At 40.1% G+C, this 23,959-nt stretch overlaps 2 protein-coding genes across 2 annotated transcripts in view; both read left to right on the top strand.

The window, feature by feature from the left end:
* The window catches only part of dub (duboraya), an 11,054-nt gene extending 8,383 nt beyond the window's left edge, over positions 1-2,671 (top strand). The window contains exons 6-7 of the mRNA XM_034137019.1: positions 101-472; positions 2,223-2,671. Of these exons, the coding sequence (XP_033992910.1) occupies positions 101-472; positions 2,223-2,246 (396 nt within the window). The 3' untranslated portion in view covers positions 2,247-2,671. The remainder of the gene's footprint in view (positions 1-100; positions 473-2,222) is intronic.
* A 7,766-nt stretch (positions 2,672-10,437) lies between these two features.
* Positions 10,438-18,598, top strand: guca1d (guanylate cyclase activator 1d). The gene is made up of 4 exons (XM_034137016.1): positions 10,438-10,632; positions 14,979-15,128; positions 17,032-17,119; positions 18,356-18,598. The coding sequence occupies exons 1-4, from the start codon at positions 10,438-10,440 to the stop codon at positions 18,478-18,480; spliced, it is 558 nt and encodes a 185-aa protein (XP_033992907.1). The 3' UTR covers positions 18,481-18,598.
* Positions 18,599-23,959: the final 5,361 nt, after the last annotated feature.

Raw genomic sequence — 23,959 nt, 5'->3', positions numbered from 1 at the left:
CTACTTGAGTACAGGATGTGTGTACTTCTACTTGAGTACAGGATGTGTGTACTTAAGCGTCTCTGCTTGAACCTTAATAAACCTGATTCTGATTGGTTAGAGTCGAGCTCGTCACTCCATCCGGCGACGCCCCCCGTCTCGCCGTCATCGGACCTCCAGCACCGAGGAGGGGGTCAACACCGAGGGGGAGGAAAAAACACCTGGAGGGGGAGAAAAAGAGGAAGGAGGGGGAGGGGAAGATGTGTTCAGGAAAGACGGAGAAACTGACGCTGCAACATCACCTGAGAAACACGAAACCAACGAAGAAGAAGAAGAGGAGTCGAAGGTCAGTGTAGAGTCCAGAGAGGAAGAGAAGAAGAAGAAGGAGGAAGAGGAGGAAGAGGAGGGAGACTCCTCTTCATCAGGGAGGACGGGGGAGGAAGACAAACAGGAAGCAGCGACAAACACCGAGAGCACAGAAGAAGAAAAAAAGGTGATTCTGATTTAAACTATAAAACTTAAAATTTAAAAAATCTTACATTTGAGTTTTTATATGTTTTTTATTTCTGATTTGAACGTGCTCCTTGTTTACCTGTTAGTAAGGCCGTGTGTCGGGGCTACTTTACAGAGCCGGGGTTAAAGGGTCAGGACTTAAAGAAACTGCATTTTCTTTAAGATTTAAGTCGTAACTTTCCAGGAAAGATTTAAATAAATTCCGATGAAAGAAATCAAAAATCATCTGAGATTTCAAAGTTGAATTTTTTATGACAGAAAATGTAATTCAAGAAAAACAAATGAAAAAACTAGAATATGAATCAAAAGAATAAGTAATAATACATGTTTTATTAAAGCCACTAATTAGGGGAAAGATACCACAATGTTTCCCTCAGATAATAAAGTGTTATTTATTCACCGGAAGAAAGTAAAGATTCGTGCTAAAAAAAAGAATGAAACCAATAACGAACACTGACAGACGGACCGTGAGAGCGTCACCTCAACAGCTTCGTCTGAACTACTTTTAACGAGACATACAGAGGATGGAAATGAGACCTAAAGTTCCCAGAGAGATTTTATTTATTTTTTCATTTATTTAACAGGGACAGTGCACATTAATGAACATTTCTGTAAATGTGCCAGAGTTAGCCAAGAGGCTAATTTTCATCTGTAGTCCCTGTAGAGAGAGAGAGAGAGAAGATCCACTAAGAAGGGAGACAGGTAACAAAAGAGAGAGAGAGGTGATGCAAAGAGAATAACGAGAAAGAAAAGCAGTATTTCTGACCAAACTGAAAACACCTGACATTTTTCAGACCATTTTTGTTCTATAATTTGTAGTTTTTAGGATATTTGGAACATTCACAGTCTTTCATTGTATCACCACGTCTGTCTCTTTAGAGCAGGGGTGTCAAACTCAATTTCATCGCAGGCCACATTCGCATGAAGGTTGCACTCAAAGTTGTAACTTTATAAATATATAATATATATATAAAATAATGTATTATATTACATTATTGCCTCTGAATTGGATTATTATCGGATAGGATAATAACTTAGTAATTAACTACGTCTGAAAGCAGAAGTCCAGGGCAAATAAGTCTCTTCAGTGCGCATGTCACAAAACGAGATGCATTGTGGGACATGTAGTTTATGGGCAACCTGCTTCTGTAAATCAGCATGTAACCGTATATTAAACGTATTATATTCTTTGCAAGCTCTTGCGGGGCCACATAAAATGAAGTCGTGGGCCAGATTTGGCCCCCGGGCCTTGAGTTTGAGACCCCTGCTGTGTTGTTTATACTGAGTGTGACCTCCTGAATCTGAACAGCTTTACACAGAAACGTTGTCCGAGTGTTAATCAGATCGGAGGTTAATCAGAGCTTATTAACCCCGTACGCTCCCAGAGGAACGAGAGTTCACCAAAACTAACCCCTCAAAGTCAACATTTAGCGGGATAAAAAACTAGAATATTTTCTGAGATAAAGTCAATAAAATGAAACAAAATGTTATTATGAAGTAAAAATGTGCGTTTAAAAAAAGGATTAAAGTCAACATTTTAAGTTGTTAATATTTTTCTGAGATAAAATAAAATGAATCTATAATGAATAAAGTAGAAGTAAAATAAATGCTCTGATATTAAACTCAGTAATATACCAGAAACAAACAGTGATATTCTCTAAGATTATAAAGTAACACATCTGTTAGAATCAGCATGTTCTGTGAAGCTAAACCGTTGTCTTTGTCCTCAGGAGACGTCCAGTTCGTCCCGGTGAGGATCCAGAAGCTCTGCCCCTGGGGGGCGGGGAGGGAAACCCTGCAGTGGCGTTATAGGCCACGCCTCTCTGAGCGTGAAGCAGTGAAACTCTTATGTGTGTACGAGGAAACGCTGGTGCATTCTGGGAGTTTAACGGCTGCTTCAGAAACTCCTGGATCTGTTTTTACTAACCGTCTGTTTTATATCACTGTGATGCTTCCTCATGATGTTCGTAGTCTCTGTTCGTTAGTTTTGAGTTGTGCAACCAAATGTTAAAGTTTCATGATATTGAAATAACCCGAAGCCTCATTCCAAACATTCATAAAAACTACTTTTAAATAACCTTTTTAGTAAGAAGCAGGAAGCAGCTCTAAGATCTGTGTTTCCATCGTCACATTGTTCCTTTGAGTTTGAAACTGGAATTAAAAATGCATATTTTCTCTATGTTGAAGTTCATCGGCTCTTTATTGTGTTTCTGACATCGGCTCTTTTTAAGATCTGATTATGAGAAGTGACTTTAACCGTCAGGTAAACTCACCGGACTAAAACGCACAAAATACAGGTTCAGAACTCATGAGAAATGACCAAAGAAGATCGAAAAAATACAACAAAAAGACCTCAAAGTATTCCTGGATTTTCTACCGTTTAAAAGCTAGAGATCCACAGGGTTAACTGTATTTGTATGCTAACGCCAACACTAGCTCTGTCGTGTTAGATCCTCACAACAAAACAGAGAAATTGACAAAGTATTTTCTACCATTTTAAAGCCAAAGACCCACAAGGTTTTATTTCAGTCAGACAACTCACGTGTTTCTTTAACATGTTTATTAGAAGCAGCATATAGTTGAGTTTGGCGTCTAGGCTCGGGCCTCATCACTACACAGATATACATAGCACGATGAGTGATGATTAAATAACTAACCCCCCCCGAGCCTACAGGTGGAAGCTGGGGTGGTGGTGGGGCAGGCAAGCAGCAGCAACGTGGAAGTAGCTGCAGCAATAGCAGCAGCAAGCAAAGCATAGAGAGAGATCTGGCAGGTTAAATAGAGCGGCATATTAAGGAGACTCTGTTTGGTTGGTTGTAGAGTGGCAAGGGGCGTTATGTATGAATGCAGCAGAAGTGCTCGAGTTGACTGCCTGAACTAGATCGCAGGCTTCGCCCCATTCATGTTTCCGGTAATGCTAACGCTAGCTCCGTGACATTAGCTCTTCACAATAAACGAGACAAAAAGACCCCGAAGTATCTTGTTTTTGTAACTTTTTAAAGACTCAAGACTTCAAATATTTATCTTTTTTATGCTTAAACTAACCCTAGCTCTGTGGTGTTAAATCACAACAAAAAAACGAAATATCCAAAGAGCATTCCTGTATTTTAAACGCTAAAGACCGACAAGGTTTTACGTACTTTTTATGCTAATGCTACCCCTAGCTCTGTGATGTTTACTTTCCACAATAATAGAGACAAAATGACTTCCTGTATTTTATACCATATTGTTAGCGAAAGACCCACAAGCTTTATTTATGTTTATGCTAATACTAACACTATAGCTCCGTGATATTATCTCTTCACAATAAAACAGACAAATTGAATAGAAAAAACCCCAAAACACAAAGTATTCCTGTATTTTCTACCATTTAAAGTCTAGAGATCCACAGGGTTAATTATATTGTTATGCTAATGCTAACCCTAGCTCTGTGATGTTTACTTTCCACAATAACAGAGACAAAATGACGAAGTGTTCTTCATTTTTAGAACTTAAAGACCCACAAGTTTATTTGTGTGTTTATGCTAATGCTAGCTCTGTGACATTACATGTCACTTGTTAGACGCTTTTATCCAAAGCGACTTACATACTCAATACTGTGGGCAATCCCCACAGGATGATACGATGCGTGGAAAAGGTAGGACCCAAATGCAGGATTAAAAAGGATAAGCTGGTTTTAAGGGATAACAAAAAGCGAGCTTTATTACACAAAAAGCCGATGACAAAAGAAAACAAGAAACAAACTTAACATTACCAAAACAGGGGAGCACGAGTAAAGAATCCAGGATCAAAACTTCAGGGACAAACATGGAGCGTGACGTGAAGGGAAAGACAAACAATGAACCGACAGGGGAACACAGGGAAAGACAAGACTAAATACAGAGAGGGGTAATCACGGGACGAGAAACAGCTGGGTGAGGGAGGCAGAAACACAAGGGCAACAGGTGAACACAGTGGGTGTTTCTCAATCGCGAGTACGCTTGCTTGGTAGCACATGTCTGCCGAGCATCTTGCTTCAGAAGCGAGTCAAGAATACTTCCTGGCATTTGGAAAATAAAGAGTGGAACAGGCTAGCAAGTGTGCAGGTGTGCGTCATATGAGAGGCCCCGCCTTACATCTTCCGCCACAGATTTGGGGAAATTGGTCCGTGCGCAAAGCATTGTGGGGATTTTAAGACAGCGGAGTCTACTCATGTGCAGCCTCGATATTTCTCCAAACGGAGTACGCCGGGCTCGGTAGATTTCCAAGTATGCTGGAGATTGGAACAGTACTTCGGCGGCACTCGATGACGTAGTATGCTTGAAATAGTGGCTCTGCAGCAGCTTTACTCGCGATTGAGAAACACCCAGTGAGACAATCAGAGGCCGTTTCTCAATGTCGAGCATACCTGCTGCAGAGCCACTATTTCAAGTATACTACGTCATCGAGTGGCGCCGAAGGACTGTTTAAATGCATGTTAAATGCCCGGCATTCTGAAATTAAACAGCTTCGCGCCCGGTGATGACGACAGGGTTTTCCATGTTGGCAGGACTCTGCGTTAATCTGTGGAAACACGGAGAGGAAACCTGGCGTGCACTTTAAATCTGATTCTGATCATCTGTTTGATCCTCTCAATCACTGCGGAGATGAACCAGAACATGGCTCTAACTGGACATTTTTCCATGTAAAAGTAAAAGACTATCTTGATCGCACAGTCATTTCCACGTCCTGTCTCTGCACTGAGGGATTTCAAAATAAAGCCCCCGAATTAAACGCTAAATATACCTTGGCATCATTTAAGGTTTTCTCCAGTGAGATATTGGTCCAGAAGTTTCTCTAGATTGTAAGTACAGTCCTGTATCTTCTTAATCTTCAACATGGTCTGACACACTCACAAAGCAAGGGTTTTTCAAAATAAAGCGCAAGATAGTAATAATAATAATAATTCATTTATTTTATATAGGCTCTCAAGGTCGTTGTACAAACACATAAAAAACAAGATACACAATACATAACACCAGCATAAGAAACATAAACAAGACAATGCAGTATATAAATCAATCAAATAAAAAAAACAGAGGATGTGTGATGGATAATGATCAGGGTGGATATGCGAGTGTGAAGAGATGTGTTTTGAGACGTGATTTGAAAATGGGGAGAGAGTCAGTGTTGCGGATGTCAGGTGGGAGAGTGTTCCAGAGGCGGGGTGCAGAGCGGCTGAAGGCTCTAGACCCCATATCAGGGTTTCCACTAGGATTTTTTCTCGCCAGTCAAATGTCCGGACAGAATTTATTTTACCGGACAAATTTGAAACTTACCGGTCATGTTTCAATAATAATAATAAGAATTGTGTAGCAGAGTTTCCGTTAGCAGATAATTACCGGACTATGACCGGATATGCTGATGTTTAAACTCAGTTAATGGGAGTCATTTTTATATTGCTTCAGTTTATAATCGTAACAGATCGAAAAATTCAGATTCATTTTTCAATAAATGATGCGCTTCCACAAACAACAAACAACATCCATTATTACATTCAAACAAACTACTTGTAGTAGATAAAGTACATTATTCTAAAGTTTACATTAAAGGTGGGGTAGGTAAGTTTGAGAAACCGGCTCGAGATCGCTAGAATTTGAAAATACACAACCGGAAAAAATCTGCCACTTCCTTACAGAGCCCCTCCTCCAACACACACGAACGCGCACATGACCAATGAGGGCACGAGATAAGTTTGTGCACAGATGGAAGGCTGACAGGCAGGTAGGCCATCCAGTTATTTTAGCCGGCCGGCTAAAATGATTGGTCGTGCTTTTTACAGTACTACGGTTTCCACAGATGACATTTTTTTATGGATTTTTTGTCAAAGCACTTAAGATATTCATTGCTATCGGGATGTTAAGAGCATTCCATGGAATATAACAAAAAGTGTATCTCGAGCCGGTTTCTCAAACTTACCTACCCCACCTTTAACTTTGAATAATAACACGGGAGAAACGGATCCTCTCTTTTTCCCTCTCCCTCCCTCTCTCTCCTGACAGCCCGTCAGTTTCTCATGCGGCTTGCTAAACAGTGGGCGGGGCTTCAGGTGATCATGCAGCAGCTGATGTGATCTCTCTCTCGCGTCCGGTTACACTTCACTCGCGTTTATGTCCATATCGATCAGATCCAGCTCTCCTGATCGGCCTTTATAGAGAGCACCGATCAAACTATTAAGAGTGAATATCGGCCGATAATGATCGGCGGCCAATCGATCGGAGCATCCCTAATTATTACCGGACATTTTGACTGGCAGGTTTTGAATTTACCGGTTTTTAATACATTTTACCAGCTAAAAACCGGCTAACGGAAACCCTGCCCCATATATATGTCTTATATGTCAGGGAAGAGAGTTTTCGAAAAGTCTTCCAAAGTACAAAACAGTCAATTTTATAGAGAAACAGCAAATTCTTCAAAGCAAGAATTAGAATAATTTTATTTGTGCGGCAACGAGGGAATTAACAATTTCTCATAATGTACAAGTAGAGGTTTGTCTTAATTGGAGTTAATCCGAGAGAGCGAGTTTCCCCTCTGACATGGACTGACACGATTAGATAGCGAGGATTTTCGAAATAAAGCTTCTAGGTCCGGCAGTGTCTCAGTCAGTAGGGGCTTGGACTGTGGTTCGCCGGTTCAAGTCCCCGAACAGACCTAAATATGGAGTGTGGACTGCTACTTGGAGAGGTCCCATTTCACCTCCTGCCCTGCCGTGGTGCACAATAGCTGCCCACTTCTCCCAGTACTAGACTCCTGGTGCTAGACTCCTGGTACTAGACTCCTGGTCCTAGACTCCTGGTGCTAGACTCCTGGTACTAGACTCCTGGTACTAGACTCCTGGTGCTAGACTCCTAGTGCTAGACTCCTGGTACTAGACTCCTGGTTCTAGACTCCTGGTATTAGGATGGGTTAAATGCAGAGAACAAATGTCACTGTGTGTGACCATTAAAGAGGGTTTCATCCCTTATTCTATTATATTCTGCATTAAACTTGTCTGTCCTGGCAGGTTAAAGTTTCCCTGTCATTTTTAAATAGTTCGTAATTTTTCTTCTCACATGTAAAACGTTTTTAAGCTTCTTCTTTTTGCCCCTTTTGAAAATGAGAGAAACTCTTTGAGAATTTATTTTTTATTTATTTATTCATTTATACCTTGAACGGTTTTTTTATTTTGCTTCTCTTTGTTATAATTATAATTATTATAATTATTATTGTTTGTTTTATTTCTAACATTGACTAATAGAAACAAGTTGGACATGGACCGGCACGCCTATACAGCGAGTCAATATAAAGCTTCTGCATTCATTCAGAAGCTTTATTTTGAAAATCCTCATTGTGTAAGTATGTCAGTCCCCTGGGTCTGAACACTGTGATTGGCTTGTGGGAATAGAGGCGATGTGATAGGTTCAGCTGGGGAGGATCGCTGATTGGAGGGCTGAGCGTAGTGAGATGGATGACAGATATATTGACGGTCTTCCTGGTTGAACTTGTGCTGAGCTTCATTTATTAAACCAAATATAATGAGTATTTTTTGTAAGTGTCTTTTGATGCTGTACTTTTTACGAAAGTAAACATTTTAAATCAGGACTTTTACTTGAAGTGGAGTACTTTAAGACCTTAGTATTCGTACTTTTACCTAAGTAAATATCTGAGGACTTCTTCCAACAATTAAAGACAGGTGAACAGGGTCAAAAATAATATAACAGATATCACCATGAAACCCCCCCCCACTTCATCTCTGACATTAACACAATTAGTTATTATATTAAGTTTCCTGACATGTGAGGCGTTACCTTATTTAATATGAGCTCATTTGCATATTTTCCGTCACAGAAATGGCAGATTCTGGATTGTGAATGTTGGATTTCTCTCTTTGTATCCCTCCATAAATCCACAGTGTGAGTAAGGGGTTGCTGCAGAGGGTGAACTCTCGTTCCTCTGGGAGCGTACAGGGTTAATAATCACTGAGGGTTTCCCTGCGTGCTGAGCTCTGATTAACCTCCGATCTGATTAACACTCGGACAACGTTTCTGTGTAAAGCTGTTCAGATCCAGGAGGTCACACTCAGTATAAACCCCTGCTCTAAAGAGACAGGGTGGAGAGACGTGGTGATATAGGCAATGAAAGACTGTGAATGTTCCAAATATCCTAAAAACTACAAATTATAGAATAAAAATGGTCTGAAAAATGTCAGGTGTTTTCAATTTGGTCAGAAATACTGCTTTTCTTTCTCGTTATTCTCTTTGCATCACCTCTCTCTCTTTTGTTACCTGTCTCCCTTCTTAGTGGATCTTCTCTCTCTCTCTCTTGTTACCTGTCTCCCTTCTTAGTGGATCTTCTGCCTCTCTCTCTGGGAACTTTAGGTCTCATTTCCATCCTCTGTATGTCTTGTTAAAAGTAGTACAGACGAAGCTGTTGCAGATGTGTTGAGGTGACGCTCTCACGGTCCGTCTGTTCCCAGTGTTCATTATTGGTTTAAATGGTTTAACTGGATCACTGCCGGCGGCTCTGAGCCAATTAGAGAGCGGCATCTATACAGACATCTGAGCCCGGTCGACCCGACGCGTCAAGACAAATGATTAAGTAGAGAAAACTGGATTTGCTTTTTAATTTTGGGACTAAAGCTGAAGGTTTTGAGGTTATTTCAAAAGAATTCCTCCACCAGGAATCAGTCTCTCTAACGGTACAAAACTCAAACACAGCCATTGTTGGATCAACCCGAACCCTAAACTACAGTTATGTTTACAGGGGAAATATTCTCATTTGCAATATTTGTATTGGTATTCAGCCCCCCCCCCAAGTGAAATGAGTCTAGAACCATCACTGCTGGACAGCGTCCCAAATGACAGCTTTTCCCAGAATTCCTCACCACTAACAGAGGAGATGTTCCTCTTCATTGGACTTAATCAGATTTCAGTCAGAGGTGAATAAGACGCTTTCTCTCTGACCGGACTGACACACTTACACATCGAGGATTTTCAAAATAAAGCTTCAGCGGTAAATGCTAAGTGCGTCCTGGCAAGGCTCAAAGCTTTCCTGTAACGGCTTTACCGAGACGTCTCACCTCAAAACAAGTTCAAGATGGACATGGACCAACACTTATACACAAAGGGTTTTCAAAATAAAGCTTCAGAGGAGGACAGGACTGAAACCTCTCACTTACACAGCGAGGATTTTCAAAATAAAGCTCCTGAATTAAACGCTGAATATGTAATGTCTAACCCGAAACCAGCAACAATTTCTCAAATGTTTCCAGAAGTTTCTCTAAATTGTGATGAAGCAGAGTCCTGCTTCTTCTGCAGATTTGAGTGGACACAAAGCAAGGTTTTTCAGAATAAAGCTTCTGAATGAAACCCTAAAGGCTTTCTCAGGAGGAAATGTTCTCAAAAGACACATTTTTCAAGATTCTCTCACCATTAAATGAGAAGATGTTCCTGTTAATTGGACTAAAGCAGAGTCAGAGGTGTCAGTCACACAGCGAGGATCTTCAAAATAAAGCTTGTCACTGCACCACTCTATTATGATACTGCACTAACGTAGTATCCCTCTGTGGGACTAATAAAGGTATTCTGATTCTGATTCTGAACCTCTTGGTCTGCTGGAGGACAGGTGAGTCCGTTATGTAACCCCCAGTCAGGTAAAGCTTCTTGGCTCGGCCTCTGTCCAGAACACCGTGCGGCGGGGGGTGATCCCATTAGGGAGTTATTACAGGAGCCTCCTTGATTTCTGCTGCAGGATCTAAGAGGGTTAGAGAGTCCTGAGGTTTGCTCTGCAGACTCCTGCAGCTGCACTGGATTTACCACCAATTCTGTGTGTTTTTGGTGAATCGATCAGGCTTTTTTTGTTGTTCTTCAGACGCCCAGGTTTTTCTGAAACCTTCCCCCCTCCCCCAACTCCTGGGTCCCGGTGTCTTCGTCCTTTTCCCCCGCCGCGATGGGGAACCACGGCTCGAACCTGGACGATATCCTGGCGGAGGACATGCACCACTGGTACAACAAGTTCATGAAGGAGTCTCCGTCGGGTCTGATCACGCTGTTCGAGCTGAAGGCCATCCTGGGTCTGAAGGGCATGACGGAGAACGCCAACAGCTACGTGGACCAGGTCTTCCTCACCTTCGACATGGACGGGGTGCGTTCACAACACTCACAAAATCAAACGCTAGATATGTCGGGTTCAGATGTGGCAAAAGTACACACATCCTTTACTCAAGTAGAAGTACAGATACTCGTGTTTACAAATACTCTGGTAAAAGTAGAAGTACTGACTAAACTTCTTCACTCAAGTAGAAGTAAAGAGGGCTTTGAAATGTACTTCAGTAAAAAGTACCCATAACTAGCAGCTGTTTTAAAGAGTACCTGACCTCCCTTTATATGAATGGAACAATAATGTCATTGTTAGCTAATGAATGTTTCCATGCTGAACAACGGCAACATGACAACGTTTTCATTGGTCCCTCTTCTTTAGAGAAGACCAGGAAATGATGGATACACGGATCGTGTTCAAATCAATAGGCACGCAATGACTCTAAATAATAATGATCACGCCACCAAACACACATTCAAACTAAAGGAACCAGCCTGTTTGGAAAATGTAAGAAGTAGAAAGTACAGGTATTTGTGTTCAACATGTAAGAAGTAGAAAGTACAGGTATTTGTGTTCAACATGTAAGAAGTAGAAAGTACAGGTATTTGTGTTCAAAATGTAAGAAGTAGAAAGTACAGGTATTTGTGTTCAAAATGTAAGAAGTAGAAAGTACAGGTATTTGGGTTCAAAATGTAAGAAGTCAAAGTTAAAAGTCGTCAGAAAAATAAGAAGTGTAGTAAAGTACTGATACCAGAAAAATGTACTTAAGTACAGTAACAAAGTATTTGTACTCCACTACTTCCCACCTCTGGTCGGGTTATGATGTGAGCTCTCGCTAGTAGTGAGATATGGTTTCTCTAAACCGAACTTAAGTCCTGTATCTGCTTCACCTGGCAGGTAAAATGGTCAAAGCTTTCCTGTAATGTTAAATACTTTTATACATAATGGGTTTTCACAAAGTTTCTATCCATAAAATAAGTTTTCAAGTTCTTCTAAATTACTCCAACATTGCAATGATTTTGTCTTGAGGAGGTAGGAAGTCTAAACTCTAACTAAACGCTAGATATGTCGGGTTATGATGCGAGTTCTCTCCAGGGAGATATGGTTTCTCTAAATTGTACTAACGTTCTGTATCTGCTTCACCTTCCACATGGATGGGGTGCGTTAAAAAGTTTTCTCCAGTGACATATTTCCAGAAGTGTTCCTAAATCAAACTGAGGTAGAGTCCTGCATCTGCTTCCCTTTAGACAGGGTGCTTTCACACACTCACACTGCAGGGGGCTTCAGAATCAAACGCTAGATATGTTGGGTTATGAGTTGAGTTCTCTCTAGATATAGTTTCTCTAAACCGTACTTAAGTCCTGTATCTGCTTCACCTTGCACATGGTGCGTTCACACAAAATCAAACCCTAGATATGTGATGGAAGTTCTATCCAGTGACATATTTCCAGAAGTGTTTCTAAATCAAACTGAGGTAGAGTCCTGTATCTTCTGCACCTTCAACATGGGTCACAAAGCCAGGGTTTTCAAAATAAAGCTTCTTTCTTTTGAGGTAAGAACGTTTTATAAAACTGGAATTTTTCCCCAGAATATCTCACCAGATAAAAGTAAAAGTCTATCTTAAAGTCCTGTTTCTGTACTAACACATACACAGTGAGGGATTTTCAAATAAAGCCCCCAAATTAAACGCTAAGTATACCTTGGCATCATTCAAGTTTTCTCCGGTGAGATATTGTTAGATATTCCTCTGACAGGAATCTGATTTAGTCCAATGAAGACAAACGTGTTCTTGTTTTATAGTAAGACAATATGGAAAAATATGGAATTTGAGAAAAAAATTTCCTCCAGACAAGACATTTAGCTTTATTTTGAAAACCTGGCTGTGTCGGTGTTAGCGCTCCATCTTTACGGTGTAGAGACACAGGACTCTGCCCAAGTACAACTTAGAGAAACTTGTGGAAACATTTGAGACATTTTTGCTGCTTTTTCACAAGAAAAACATATTGAAAGTTGAAATGCTAAGTGTGTCCTGGCAGGTAAAAGGGTCAAAGCTTTTCCTGTTAAAATACTTCCATACATGTGTATCATACATGTCCTCCTGTAGTAAACACACTCTACAGTACGTTTGTTCTTGTCTTGAAATGGTAGGAAGTCGACGTTCAAGATAAGCATTCATTTTCCTTTTGTTAAAAGTAAAATATAAAGAAGCTCATTTGGATTTCAATGCATACTAAACCAAACAAAAATGAAGGCAGCAGGTTGGAGTGGCATGACTGATTTTAAGTTTATGTGATATTGTTTAATATTTCCATGGAGGAAATACAGGTTTAAATAAATTAAATATCTGGAGAAAAAAAAGATATTTCAAAAAAAGTCTTGATAATGTCGACAAGTTTTAATACTTAATGGAAAAAAGTCTTTAAAGTTTGGAGGAAAGGTTTGGATTCATACATGTCGTTCACACTACAGGTGAATAGGGTAAAACAATATAACTAACAGGTATCACTATGACACCCCCCCCACTTCATTACTGACATGAACACAGTTATTTTTTATATAACAAGTTCTCTTACAGGTTATGTTTAAATACGCGGATGAGGCGATGCTAATGCTAATAGGAGAAATCTGCAAAAAAAACGAACAGACAAAGTTGGTAAAAGTAAACTCTGGGTGTGGATTTTAAGTGTAAAGTATCCTTGAAGCCTTTAATGGAAAGTCAGAGAAGCTCCATCTGCTGTGTTTTGTTTACAGTGTGGAGGAATATTACATGACATGTCATTTGTTAGACGCTTTTATCCAAAGCGACTTACATACATTCAGTACTGTGGACAATCCCCACAGTGCTGAGGTGAAGTGTCTTGCCCAGGGACACAATGACATGCTGACTGCAGTGGGACTCAAACTTGCTACCCCCTGATTCAAAGTCCAGCACACTATCCACTGAGGCACAGCCGCCCTATATTAAAAGTGTGTAAACTAGTTTCTCTATAAAACCTGAAATTGAATATGGATATAAACATACAGATATATTGTAAATATATAAAGGTGTAGGTTTGGTTCCAGAAGTTAGTTTTTTATTTATATGTGAATTTACGCACATTTGAGATTTTGGGAGGACTTTTTGTCCGGTCCCCATATTGTATAAAGCCATGTATGAGTGTAAATAGACCATTTCATTTTAAAGTCCAGTTAAGATAAAAAGGATAAAGGTTGGGTTACAGCATTTAATTGTGAGGGTTAAGATTAGAATAAAGGGGCTATGGAAGGCATGTTATTCCTTTAAGGGGCCTCACATGTGGGGAAAAACAAACATGTGTGTTTGGGTGTTTATAAATCAAAAAGACAAATGAAGGTCCGAATTTAAATATTGTAGATATTTGCCAAAAAACGTAGGGAATTCTATTTTTAGTTACAGGGACAAAAGGCGTGAACATGTTATTTTTAAATAGATAAATAACCCTCAGTTTGACCGTAGGACCAGAGTGAATTTGACCAAAGATCTCCTGCAGAGATCAGAGTTCAAGTCAGATGTGTGAATGAGGACAAAGATGGCCGTTGCAGCACTTTCATTGGCTCTCTGTCTGAGTGGATTACAGCGAGAGCAGAGACATGATCCTCGTTCAATGACAGATAAGAGGATTAAGATCAGATCGGTGACGTTCAAGGAGGACGATCGGGGACTACCAGGCTCTCAGACGCTATAGAAATCTAGCAGAAAATGCTCCTACTTCTCTCTCTCTTTATTACCTCAGATTGTAGAGAAGTCTATGAGGAAATGTTCCTACTTCTCTCTCCAAACTACGGTCCGGGGGCCAAATGCGGCCCGCGGACCATTTTGAATCGGCCCTCACTCAGCAAATAAAAAAAGTATAATGAGTTAAGCATAATAAACTTCTGCTTGTCTTATATTGTACTTCTTAAATATATATGTTCAAATATATTACACAGTATTCATGTGTTAATAAGAGCCCAATTTTCAAATACATTCAGTCAATTAAAGTTGAAAACATGTTCTAGCAAATCTAAGTTGATAAGAAAAAAGCCCAAAAACACATTCACATATCAAGCTTGAAATACACCCTTCATATTTCCTCTTATTATCAGCGATCTGAAGTTTCTGTTTTAAGGAATGAGCTGCTGACAAAATAAAGTAAACCCTCTGGAGAGCTGTGAGCTGTTTGTTTCTTAAAGCATTTTCAAGTATCAAGAATAATGTACCTACATAGTATTTTTCCAACTCATAACAGAACTTAAGAGGCCCTCTAATGAGCGGCCCTGACCTTCGTATATTTTGTATGTCACTGAAAAAGGTTTGGACCCCCCTGGCCTACACATTAAACATAATAATCTAATTGAATCCGAACGTTGTTGTTTTTCCTCTCCTCCTTCAGGACGGCTACATCGACTTCGTGGAATATATCGCAGCCGTGAGTCTGATGCTGAAGGGAGAAATCAACCAGAAGCTGAAGTGGTATTTCAAACTGTTCGATCAGGACGGGAACGGGAAGATTGACAAAGGCGAGCTGGAGACCATCTTCACGGTAACAACACAAACATTATAAAACTGAGGGGAAACTAGAATATATCTCAAATGTGGAATCGTGTCGGTATCATTCATAGTGACTCATCGTTAACTGGGATAAGATTAGATGTACTTTATTGATATTGGAAATGTTTGCATTGCAGCAGCATAATAAACAAGGCATGGCACATAAGTAGAAATTAAAAGAGTAGAAATAAACAATTCTAAAATGTAAACATCTCAAAATAGAAATAGAACAGCAATAAGAAGTTGAAAATATACAAGTTGACCATGAAGATAAAAAATCTATAAACTCTCTGGGCCAATTTTCAGTTAACACAACATAAAGCAGAATATTATTTAGATTAAATGTGTAAGGACATATAAACATGCAGAAATCCACTTAGAAAATCGGGGAATTACGGTACGTCCACACGGCAGCGTGCGTTGAAGCTTGCTGGTGGGCGTGTCTGGAGCGCGACCAACAACCAATCACATTAATCTCCCGCCCCGGACACACAAGCACTCGGTTTGATTGGCTAGAGCTTGTACTGGCATATGATTTGATTGGCTGGTGCTTCCGTTGACGCTTGAAAAGTTGAACTTTTCTCAACTTTCGAAGCGAGCAACGGAGGCAAAGCGACGGAACCACAATGCAGTTCGGCAAAGCTTGACGTCACCCCATTCGTGTGGACGTACCGTTACAGAGCGTGTTTTAGAGTTTTCTTCAGTGTCAAAGTAAAAATATTTAGTCTTTATCAAAGATTTTTTCTTCCAAATATTCTACTCTTTATGAAAAAACGTTGACTTTTTTTTCCTGAAAATATTCTACTTTTTCCTTTAAAAATTTTTTTCTCAATATATTTTGACTTTTCAAAAATTCCATAAAACGCAGCCCTGTGTGTGATGACTACTTCCATTCTTGCAAGGATAATAAATACATGTATCCTGATATTGAAGACCAAGCCGGTGACGACTGATATTTTTCTAACAATAGTCAAAGTCAGAACTAAAAATCTTCCAACTTTTTCTTAAACAAATCTGCATATGTCTTTCTTGAAAGACTCAAAAATCTCCCAACTTTGTCTCAATAAATTAAATTCTCAGTTTTTCCCCAGATAAATGTGAGAACAGAAGTGTGAAGCACAGGTTAAATGTCTCCTCAGGAAACCCTTCTTACTTTCTGTAACTTGACCTACAAACCTGAAAAGACGGATGAGCTGCTGACCGCGGGATTAGCTCTGAAATTAGCCGTGTGCTAATCTGAGCTAATCAGCCGACAGGCAGTGGAACAAAAAGTCCCGAGCCGACGTCAAACCAGTGATCAGATTTCAGAGAAAGGGCGTTTAATCCTCTGCTGCCGGGACGTTTATACACAGTAAAACAGACTTTAAAGAGTAACCTGCTAAATAAATTGTTTTAAATGATTATTTAAACCTGTGTCTATGGGAATCTATAATATAAATACATTATTATTATTATTGAGAAGAAGCACTAACTTAAAATCCTAAAACAAAAACGCTTAAATGCAAAAATGTGTATTAGAAGTTGAAATCGTAATACATTTATTATTGTCATTTCATTATTTATTTTAAATGTATGACTTTTATATTTACATTATATTTCGTCGACAAAATATTTATCCTTTTTTGGTTTATTTTTATTTTGTGTTATGTTTTTTGACATTGTGTTTTATTTTAGAAAATTTCACAATTCAAATGTTTTAAACACAAAAAATAAATAACAATTTATTTGCTATTTTCCCTTAATTAATTGCTATTTAATTATTCGCAGTCCCTTTAAGCCCAATGTTTGATTACAGATTGCTCTCATCTTTTGAATTTCATACAATAGTTTAAGTAGAAAGACTTCCTGTTTCTGTGGTTTTACCTGAGTCACAGTTTGAGTGTCGCCCCCTGCAGGCGATACAGGACATCACACGGAACAGAGAGACGAGTCCCGAGGACATCGTGTCGATCATCTTCGAGAGGATCGACGTCAACGGAGAAGGTAAAAAAAGAGACAAGATAAAACGTATTTATTCTTTAATCAGGTGCTCACTAAACCCCAGAAAGTGGTTGCTAGTTCTTTTGAAATAAGCCAGCACTATTAGTTTTAAAACCCTGAAATTAGTCAGCGTTATGAGTCCTCAATCCCTGATATGAGTCAGCGTTATGAGTCCTCAATCCCTGATATGAGTCAGTGTTATGAGTCCTCAATCCCTGATATGAGTCAGTGTTATGAGTCCTCAATCCCTGATATGAGTCAGTGTTATGAGTCCTCAATCCCTGATATGAGTCAGTGTTATGAATCCTAAACCCTGATATGAGTCAGTGTTATGAGTCCTAAACCCTGAAATGAGTCAGCATTATGAGTCCTAAAACTCTGAAATGAGTCAGCATTATGAGTCCTAAAACCCTGAAATGAGTCAGCGTTCTGAGTCCCTGAAATGAGTCAGCGAGGTTCTAGAGTCCCTGAAATGAGTCAGCATTATGAGTCCTAAAAGCCCTAGAATGAGTCAGCATCATGAGTCCTCAATCCTTGATATGAGTCAGCGTTATGAGTCCTCAATCCTTGATATGAGTCAGTGTTATGAGTCCTAAAACCCTGATATGAGTCAGCATTATGAGTCCTAAAACCCTGAAATGAGTCAGCATTATGAGTCCTAAAACCCTGAAATGAGTCAGTGTTATGAGTCCTAAAACCCTGAAATGAGTCAGCATTATGAGTCCTAAATCCCTGATATAAATCAGCGTTATGAGTCCTCAATCCCTGATATGAGTCAGTGTTATGAGTCCTAAACCCTGATATGAGTCAGTGTTATGAGTTCTAAAACCCTGAAATTAGTCAGCGTTATGAGTCCTAAATCCATGATATAAGTCAGCGTTATGAGTCCTAAAACCCTGAAATTAGTTAGCATTATGAGAACCAAAACTCTGACATGACTCAGCATCATGAGTCCCTGAAATGAGTCAGCATTATGAGTCCTAAAACTCTGGAATTAGTTAACGTTATGAGTCCTAAAACCCTGAAATGAGTCAGCATTATGAGTCCTAAAACCCTGAAATGAGTCAGCGTTATGAGTCCTAAAACCCTGAAATGAGTCAGCATTATGAGTCCTAAAACCCTGAAATGAGTCAGCGTTATGAGTCCCTGAAATGAGTCAGCATTAAGAGTCCTAAACCCTGAAATGAGTCAGCGTTTTGATGTCTTCTTCACTCTACCCCTCACCTGTCTCCTCCTCAGGTGAGCTGACCCTGGAGGAGTTCATCGAGGGAGCCAAAGACCACGAGGACATCATGGACATCCTGCGGGAGCTGATGGATCTGACGCCGGTGCTCGTCATCATCGTGGAGGGCCGGACGGGCTGAGGGCCACAAACACTGAGCAACACAAGCTTTAACAAAGAACTGAACTAAACCCTCTCGCCCCTTTCAAAATAAGAGAAAAGACTTACTCCTGATGATCGGTGGTCAGAGCGAGGCAGCGGGAAATCCAACAGACACGGAAATGTAAAGCTTTGGGAAGGATTGGACGTCCAGGTGCTCGTCTCCCGGGATGACGGAAGAAACATTCACCTTTGAAGAAGACTTTGAACACCCTCACAAATCATGATATTCAACAACCAGAGAACTTTATTTTGAAATACAATCAGGATTCCAGTTTCCAAAAGACGTTTTTGGTGCCAACTTAATTTGAAATTAGACCAAAAGATGTCATTCAATACTTTAAAGTTAAATTCTCTCCAATTTAAACTCTTCTTCGCTCAGTTAGTTCCAGACTGCATTCAACATTTTGCCAATTTTAGATTTAATTTAGAAAGACTTTTATACAGCTGGTTGTGTTTTGGCGTTTTTTTGGGGGGGGGGGTTTTGGCGGTAAAACGTTCTCAAATTTTCGTCTCAAACTTCCAATCTTCTTCCGGCAGTATCATTGAACATTTTATATTTAGCCTGAATTCTCGGGGAGATGAAGCTCAAATCAAATCATGTCGAATATTTCGTCTTTTTCTGGAATAATGCAACCGTGAAGTCTCTGGTTGGAATATTTAGCTCTAAAAAATAAGTAAATTATATTCAGTATTCAGTACAACCAGTTTCACATGCAACTAATTATTTCCATCCTGAATTCGTCTGTTAATGAGCTGGTTAATTGCAAATTAACCATCATTACATTTTCAAAAGGAAGAAAATAGAGAAGAAGACATCTTTAAAAGTCTTGTTTAAGCAAAAACGATATAATTTTTCTGCTTTCCTTTTAATCTCCATTTGATGCATTCTTTGAACACTTTGTTCCACATCTCTGTTAACACTGTGAAAGTCCCCCTATGTGCTGCAGTGCATGCTAGGAGTTCTGCAGGGAGCTGATCCTCTTAATGCATTAAAGGGTTGAGCATCCTGAGCCGTAATGGATCAGATTTACAGCTTCACCGTGACCCCGGGGGTTAAGGACAACCGGGAGGAAACGTCAGAAGAGCTGTGGCTCGACTTCTGAATACACACAGGACTTTATCTTGAACTTCAGAGATCATTTGATACCGATTTTGTGTCCAGGAACGTTTCTCCGATTGAAGACCTTTGCATTTTTCTTTGGTCAGTTAGAGCCGACTCAAAATCTTGCAGATTTTCGATGGCAATTTATTTGGTAGTCTTTGTACAACTGTGTGTTTGGACTGGTCTCTGTTTGGTGGTAAAACACGTTCCTATCCCTCAAAGTAACTCTGCTTTCTACTCTTGGGTTTTCTCTCGGATGACGCAGCAGAATAATCCTCATTAACCTGCTGCGTCATCTCCTCTGAGTCCAGGCTGACCCGGGCCAAATGAGGCCGACCCGGGCCAAAGGAGGCGGAAGTAGTGAAGCAAGTCAAGGTGAATAACCAACCAGTAATAGAGAAGCTTGACTTTACTACGATCAGATCAAAAAATAAGGAACAAATGGTACAAACGGGAAGTTTGCATGGGTAGAAATATCCACCCGTCACAAAGCCATCAGGACTTTATTTTGAAATATCTTTTAGGGATTTCCAGTTTCCAAAGAAGTTTTTGGTACTAACTTAATACGAAAGTGGACCAAAGGTTGTCATTCAATACTTTTATAGTTCAATTATCTCCAATTGAAACTCCTCTTCGCTTATTCTTTGATCAGTTAGTACCAGACCGCGTTCAAAATCTTGCCAATTTTTGAGTTTATCTAGAAAGATTTTTATACGACTGGTTGTGTTTTTTTTTGTTTTTGTTAGACCTTTGGCGGTAAAACCTTCTCAAAGTCTCAGTCTCTTGTACCGTCATCCGGCAGAATTATTGAAGTAATAGAGATGGTATACAAGAAGGAAGTAACAATATCCCTCAGTCCCGATGTGGTTTCATCAGACATCGGGGTCTTGAAAGGGATCGCAGGGGTCAACCCTTGTTTAAACATTTTGCTTTCCTCGGGATATCCAACAATCCTCCTAACACAACATGACATGAGAGCGTTGTAAATGGCACTTCTGTTCATCCCCGACCACCAACAGTTCTCGAGACATTTTGCATTGTAGGACTGAACATTCACAAACTTTGTCCCAGTCTGTACGACATCCAGGACATCCAGGACATCCAGGACAGACTGAATGCTTGCAAACTGAATGGACATTTTGTCTCGTTTCAGCTTTCACTGCTAGTATGGTGAGCGGTTCTGAATAAAGACTGAACACAAGACTTACGGTGCGTCTACACAGCAGCGTTAAAAAAATCTTGAAACGCTTCTGCCCATTCACTTTGAATGGGGTGACGTCACTTTCCCTCACTTTTCGCCGAAATGCATTGTGGGCAGGCGAGCGGAGATTTTGAGGATTTTGAGGATTCAAAGTTGAACAATGTTCAACTTTTGAGGCTGAGGTGGAAGCGTCAGCCAATCAAATCCCGTGTACGCAAATCTGACAGTTCAAGCTCTAGCCAATCAAACGGCGTGTATGCTGGGAGAGACATACCGCAGGTCATTTCCTCATATTCCAAAAAATGGAGGAGAAATTAGCGGTAGCGAATCAATCACCCGGTGCTTTATGACCAGACCTACCGGGATATAAACCGGAGGAGCCAGGCATGGAGGGAGGTGGCAGAGACAGTGGTATGTTTTCGCCTGTTTTGGGGAGTTTATATCCAGTTTACTTCGGGCTTTTTTGCTTCGTATGTCGCGGGCGAGAGATTCATGTGATTGGTTGCTCGCAAAAAATCCTCAAGCTTCAGATACGCCCACCTCCAAGATTTTTTTTAATGCTGCTGTGTAGACGTACCGTTAGTGCAAACAGGAGATGTTTACAGACCAAACATGCAGGTAAAGTCATAGTCAAGTACTTTATCTAGATGCTGCTGATAATACTTACATACTTAGTTAAGTCAGGTTTTGATCACGGTGTAAAATGTTAAAAAGAATACGGAGCCAAGGGAGGGGGACAATATAACGAGGAAGATATTGGAGTCTCTGAGATTGAAAAAGGTAAATGAATAGGATGTTCTCTGAGACTTTAAACTCATTCATTGGTGAGAACATCTCTGAGATTGGTGTGAAATGATCCAACCTTGCAATGTGTGTTTTCTTGGAAATGAACCACTTTAATCTAAGTAAAAGTCTTGTAAATGTAGGTTTTTATTCTGAGTATTCCCGCCCGGCCCCGGCTCCGTAAATACTACAAATACGCCGCTGTAGTTTTTGAATGAAGGACTGTTACTTGTTTTAGCAGACAGAGAATCATCAGAGCTTTTCTTTTTGAATGCACTTTTCTATGTTGTTGTCCTCAGAGACACTAAAGCTGTCCAACAGGTGCAGATACTTGTACATATAGAGGTTTACTGTATCTCAAGTACAATGACTTGAGTAGAGGTACTTGTACTTTACTATGTCCGGCTACTTTCTACTTGATCTCAGTGGGAGATATTGAACTTTTAACTGCACTACATTGATTTAAGTTGAAGTTACTTTCCAAATGAGCTTTTGAATCCCCTTCCTGCCCCGGGGGAACCGCTCTCTCCAGATGTGTTCATGTTCGAACGGACTGTAATCTTTTAAAACGACCAAAGAGATCTCACTCTTCTTGAAATTACATTTGGATGCATTTTTATTTTGAAGATGTATTTGTCGTTAGCTTTGTGCGACTGGTCTCTTATTTTGAAGTTCTAAAAAGGAAGCGGCTGAATGGATTGTAAACATTTATATTTTTTTATACGATGACGAGTGAGACAAGATCATGAGGACGTTTGGACGTGTTTGTTTAGGTAAAGCTGATTACAGTTCGAGGTGAGGAAGAGGAGGAGGAGGCCATGTTGTCCTTAAAGCTGCTAACAGGTAGTCGTACGGTTAGCATCGATGCTAACAGCTCTTATCGTGCAATAGAGAGGTCACAGAGAAACAAGTCTCTAAGTTCAATTGACCCAAATCATGTTTTGTGTTGCCTTATCAATAAAGTTTTTAAAGAAAATGTGAGTTATTTTTATTTACACTTCAATGGGTTCACTTGCTCTTGGAATTCAATCATTCCTCATGGTTTGAGTGCAGTTTTGACTTATCTCTCACGTCTCTCACCTCACCTGTCTCTCTCACCTGTCTCTCACCTGTTTCTCACCTGTCTCTCACCTGTTTCTCTCACCTGTTTCTCTCACCTGTTTCTCTCACCTGTTTCTCACCTGTCTCTCACCTGTTTCTCTCACCTGTTTCTCTCACCTGTCTCTCACCTGTCTCTCTCACCTGTTTCTCACCTGTCTCTCACCTGTTTCTCACCTCAGTCTCTCACCTGCCACTCTCACCTGTTTCTCACCTCAGTCTCTCACCTGCCACTCTCACCTGTCTCTCACCTCACCTGTCTCTCACCTCAGTCTCTCACCTGTTTCTCACCTCAGTCTCTCACCTGTCTCTCACCTGTCTCACAGTGTCTCACCTGTCTCTCACCTGTCTCTCACTTCAGTCTCTCACCTCAGTCTCTCACCTCAGTCTCTCACCTCAGTCTCTCACCTCAGTCTCTCACCTCAGTCTCTCACCTGTCTCTCACCTCAGTCTCTCACCTCAGTCTCTCACCTGTCTCTCACCTCAGTCTCTCACCTCAGTCTCTCACCTCAGTCTCTCACCTCAGTCTCTCACCTGTCTCTCTCACCTGTCTGGAGAAAATCAGCATTTGAGGAAGTATTTAGAGGTAAAAATAAATCTACAAAATAAAATAAAAACTCAAACAATTACTCGTAATTTTTCTAAATAAAAAACGAATAATACTTAAAAGAATAACAAATTGTTTAGAAATAAAAAGGAAATTACCAGAACTAATTGACTAACTATGAGAATGAACAAACATACAAAACAATAATAAATATTCTAGAAAAAATATCAATAATAAAAAAACATCTAAATATTTACTAGAAAATATAGAAGAAAAAAATAAAGAAATCACTAAGAAAAAAATCCAAAATGATTATTATGATTACCTCTGAGATATAGTGACATTTAAATATCAAGTATTATAAATTAGAAGTACACAAGTAAAGTACCTTTATTGTGTACTTTAATACAGTACTTTTCCCAGGAATAGTTTCCATAGTTCCTGTTCTGTTCTTAGTTCATGAGAACCTTTTCTGATTGGCTGGGCGGATTGCAAACCACGCCCCGTAAAACTCAGAAAGGTTTTGTGAAGCCGCCATTTTATTTGCTCGCATTAGCATTATTAGCATTAGCATTAGCCCAGCGCACAAACGCAGAGAGACTAACTTATGGCAACACAAAATAAAACATGGGAGTGGTGGAGATGAGGAGGTGTCGGCGTTCTGGCGATTTACTCTGAAGGCTTCAGTAGAAGCTGCTGGGAGTCCCAGCAGCTTCTACTGAAGCCAG

The sequence above is a fragment of the Trematomus bernacchii genome, unplaced genomic scaffold (assembly GCF_902827165.1).
Source record: "Trematomus bernacchii unplaced genomic scaffold, fTreBer1.1, whole genome shotgun sequence".
In the NCBI taxonomy this organism is placed as follows: domain Eukaryota; kingdom Metazoa; phylum Chordata; class Actinopteri; order Perciformes; family Nototheniidae; genus Trematomus; species Trematomus bernacchii.
This window is presented reverse-complemented; position numbering and strand designations above follow the sequence as displayed.